General features: G+C 37.5%; 1 protein-coding gene across 1 annotated transcript in view; it reads right to left on the bottom strand.

Moving 5' to 3' along the window:
- LOC107696050 (squamous cell carcinoma antigen recognized by T-cells 3-like) overlaps window positions 1-4342 on the bottom strand; it is a 30512-nt gene that overhangs the window by 22249 nt on the left and 3921 nt on the right. The window contains exons 4-5 of the mRNA XM_016496196.1: window positions 1132-1316; window positions 659-764 (exon numbers count right to left, since the gene is read on the bottom strand). Coding sequence (XP_016351682.1) covers window positions 659-764; window positions 1132-1316 — 291 coding nt within the window. The remainder of the gene's footprint in view (window positions 1-658; window positions 765-1131; window positions 1317-4342) is intronic.

The raw sequence follows: 4342 nt of genomic DNA, 5'->3' as shown, positions 1-4342 counted from the left end.
ACACACACACAGTCACTTTAATCAGTCTAAATAAGCTCTTTTTGCACTACAAATCATTATATCTGCACTGTTGTTTACTTCACTGGTTTGCACTCTAGCTGCCGTGTGCTGCTTTATATATATATTTTTTTATATATATATATATTTTTTTTTTTTACATTTTACCTTATTTGTATAGTTGTATTTTATATTTAATCTGTATATCTGTATTTATGTTCTACTGTTAGTGTTATCTGTATGCACCAAGGGTCTGAGAGTAACGCAATTTCAATTCTCTGTGTGTATGTGCTGTACATGTGGAAGAATTGACAATAAAGCAGACTTGACTTGACTTGACTTGACTTGATTACTTGGCTTTCAGAAACGCACATGAAAGGAAACCACATGCAACGATCAATATTATTTGTAACTTAAGCCTTAATCAACCCCATCTGACCAGATTTCAGTTCGGTCTAGACATGTTGTTCTCAGTTTATTTTATTTCTGCCAAATTGCGCAATCTCATAATCATAGTCTAAATTCTTTCGGCATCCGTTCTCCAGACCCTTTTTGTCGGTGGACACAAGTTTTTCCGATTATTTATTCCAACACTGGAAAAAGAAAAGAAAGAAAGTGGAGGACTGAAGGAGCGAAACGAGAGAAATAGAACAGCTCTCACCCATCAGAGGTACAGCTAGCTGCCGCCTGAAGAGCGTGTGTATGCGTTCGAGCTGGGCTTTCAACAACTCTTGCTGCTCCTGTGATGGAACGCTTCCAGGAGGAGGCTGGAAAATAGAGAGAAGGTGTTAAAACACCTATACAAGAAAAACAAAACACTGCAATAATTTAAGAGTTTTATTTAAAGGGGTCATATGATGTTGCTAAAAAGAACATTATTTTGTGTATTTGGTGTAATGAAATGTGTTTATGCGGTTTAAGGTTAAAAAAACACATTATTGTCCACATACTGTACATAAGAGAAAGGAAAAATTGAAATCGCATCATATGACCCCTTTAACATCCAAAGTCGGAATTCTCATTAATATTCATGGGATATTTAATAACAAGTATTTCAGTTTGGCTATTTTTATAGCAATTTAATGCCATGCTGATATTCTGTAATAAATCTGAGTAGGAACCCAGAGTAAATACCTGTACTGTGGAGAGAATAACAATCTCGAACTCCCTGTAGGCCTCCCAGATTGTAGCTCCTTTAGTCATGTGTAAACCCACTGCAGTCAGCGCCCTCTCAAAGATGGAACGCACCCGCTCAATGCCTCCCTGGGCTCCCATTCCCCCGATGGAGTACTGTACGTATTCCAGCCAGATCTCTGGACCTGTGGATGGGTTTACCAGTGTCTTTTTTTTTTTTTTTTAAATATCCCAGCACAGGATTACCTCAAAACAATCCATTTTACAATTAAGCAGCAATTACATGTTATTTATCAGATTATTGGTGGTAACAGATGTAGTATTTATTTATTTAGATTTGGCCCCGCCTTTCTGAAACGCGTCGATTTTTACAAAGCTCATCGGTCTGAAAAGCCAGGTGTGCTCTGATTGGTCAGCTATGCAGTGCGTTGTGATTGGCCGGATACCTCAAGCGTATGACGGAAATGTTACGCCCCTACCATACTGTAATGCCGTCTCCCGGCACGACCAGACAAAACCAATAAAAACCCATTACAAATGCAACAATGGCTATATTCATGGCAACATTAACAATATAATTTCAATTAGGGCTGGTAATTTAACGCGTTAATTAGATTAATTAATTATGGTGAAAAATAACGCTTTAAAATTATTAACGCATTTAACGCACTTGCATCATACAGTTACATCATATAGTTAAGCAATATCACTAGGGCTGGGTATCGTTCAAAAATTTTCGATATCGATACCGGTACTTTTTTCGATACCAATTTTATGAAATCAATTTTAACAATATGATCGGAACTCCACGCAGCTCCCGCGCTACTCTCCATTGGAAATGAATGACTGAATGACCGGTCTGTCGCTTGACGTTTGTCGGAGATGGTGGAAAGCCGGCTTGAAACTCAGTGGGAACGCCAGTATGACGAGGATCGTTTTCATTTTAAAACATAAACGTGTGCAGACCGATCGGTGTATTACAGTATCACGAGAGCTAAAGAGAGCAGACTGCTCCGTGCGCTTTCGAATCGCTCTTGCGGATGTCAAACACTGATCGATCTGCGCCGCACCTCTTCTAGTTGAACACTAGTACTACAGTGCCTAAAAAGTATCGAACTCGATACCCAGCCCTAAATATCAAACGAGCAATATCACACGAGTGCAAATGTGATACTGATCTTATACAACAGTTCAGTAAGTAAGGTTAACATTGTGTTATTTTAGACACAATGTTGTCTGTTTTGCTCAATTTTGCCAACGAAAATATAAAGACAAAGCAGAACTGTTAGTCTCCGAGCAACACACAGCGGCATTTCATTTCTTAATGCACGTTTTGAACGAATTGGGTGAACCATTTGGCGCATTGAACCATTGGCGCGTTGGATTTAAAGCGGCGCTGCACAGATCAATCAGTGTATGACATAAAAGGACCGCGAGAGCGATTCAAAAGCATGCAGAGCCGTCTGCTCTCTATAGCTCTTGCGGTACTTTGATGTCACACACTGATCGATCTGATGGTGATGATCCGCTTTAAGTCAAACAAGCCTAATGATTCAATGGACCATTCATAAAGAACCATTTACTTCACTCCTGAATGAATCAGCCATTTGAATGAATCAAATGAATTAATAAATGACTCGATGACTTAATCATTAAGACATTTACCACCTACTACTGGCAGTTTTAGTTTATTATTTAGCGTATCATTTCATTAAAGAAATAATTTCATATTTCCATAGTAATAATAAAAATGTAATAAAATAAATTGACGACTTTCAATTATCTTTTGGGAGTAATTTCTCAGTCAAATTTGATGTGCGATTAATTTGCGATTAATTAGATTAATTAATCGCCACATTATGTAATCAATTAGATTTAAAATTGTAATCGCTTACCAGCCCTAATTTCAATATATCATTTACAATAATATAACTTTTTCTTAAAGAAACAATCAAAAAACATACAAGAAACAACAATAGTACTGATAAAAATCACATACAATCTTTCAATTTAATCAGTTATAAAAATTCTAAAATTCTTCCAGCAGTAGGGATGGGTATCGTTTACATTTTATTGATACCGGTACCGCTTATCGATACTGTTATCGATACTATTTGGTGCAAAAAAATATGAAGTGAAAAGTTGTTAAAAATTTAAAGTTATTTTATTACTGCTGAACTTTAGCAACTGTATTAAAGTTCTTCAGTCAAGAGCAGTGAGTTATTTTTCTCTTTGTGTTTTATTTTATTAACATTAAAGGAATCGTTCACCCAAAAATTAAAATTGTGTCATTATTTACTCACTCTCAAATTGTTTTAAACCTGAATGAGTTTCTTTTTTTCTGTTGAACAAATTATTTTGCAGAATGTGGGAAACCATTCAGTTGGAGCTGGAGCCGCAAGACATAATTCAGCGCATTGCTTGAGGTAGATGTTGTTTTGTTAGTAAATGCTTCATAATATATGACTAGTGTTTAGGGCTGTGCGATATGGACAAAAAAAACCTATCGCGATTTCTTTGATCAATTTAGCGATTTCGATTTTAATCTCGATTTTGACACACACAGACATGCTTTACAGTCATAAATGCATGTGCAAAGTGAATTTGAAACATATTTCCAAAAGAAAACCAATTAGAGCTTTATCAAAAAGCTGTAACATGTCTCTAGAACAGACATAAGGCAAAATAATCACTAGGTAAAGGTGTAAAAAAATGTCTCTAGAATAGACATATGGCAAAAAATAAAAAATAAAAAAAATCCCGTGTCCAGGGATTTTTTTTGCCATGCATTGGTCATAGAGCTCTTTGTGGTGTTGCCTCAGATGTTGAACTAGATTTGTTGCGCCAAATTTACACGTACTCCGTCTGCTAGAGCCCTGAACGAGCCTCAAATTTAGGCCCTCTTTGTGGAAACGATCGCAGCATGACTGCTGCAGATGCACCGCTCCTGGAGCGCCATGCCGGACCGCAATCGCGTGCAGTGTGAACGCTCTGATCCGTTAACATGGGCGCGGAAGAAAGACGCACCACAGACGGAGTGTGTGAACCTAGCGTTACGTTTGTATGCCCACCCGGTCTGTTCTGTTCTCGTGCTCCATTTAGGCGCACTGCATTCTGATTGGTTCGGATAGCATAAAATCGTGCTATAAAGCGATTTAGAAATCGCGCACGCTCAAATCGCGATTTTATGACGATTTCGATTAATCGCACA

Source organism: Sinocyclocheilus anshuiensis, unplaced genomic scaffold (assembly GCF_001515605.1).
Source record: "Sinocyclocheilus anshuiensis isolate Anshui unplaced genomic scaffold, SAMN03320099.WGS_v1.1 scaffold935, whole genome shotgun sequence".
Lineage (NCBI taxonomy): Eukaryota > Metazoa > Chordata > Actinopteri > Cypriniformes > Cyprinidae > Sinocyclocheilus > Sinocyclocheilus anshuiensis.
The sequence above is the reverse complement of the archived record's forward strand: the minus strand, read 5'-3'. Positions and strand labels throughout refer to the sequence as shown.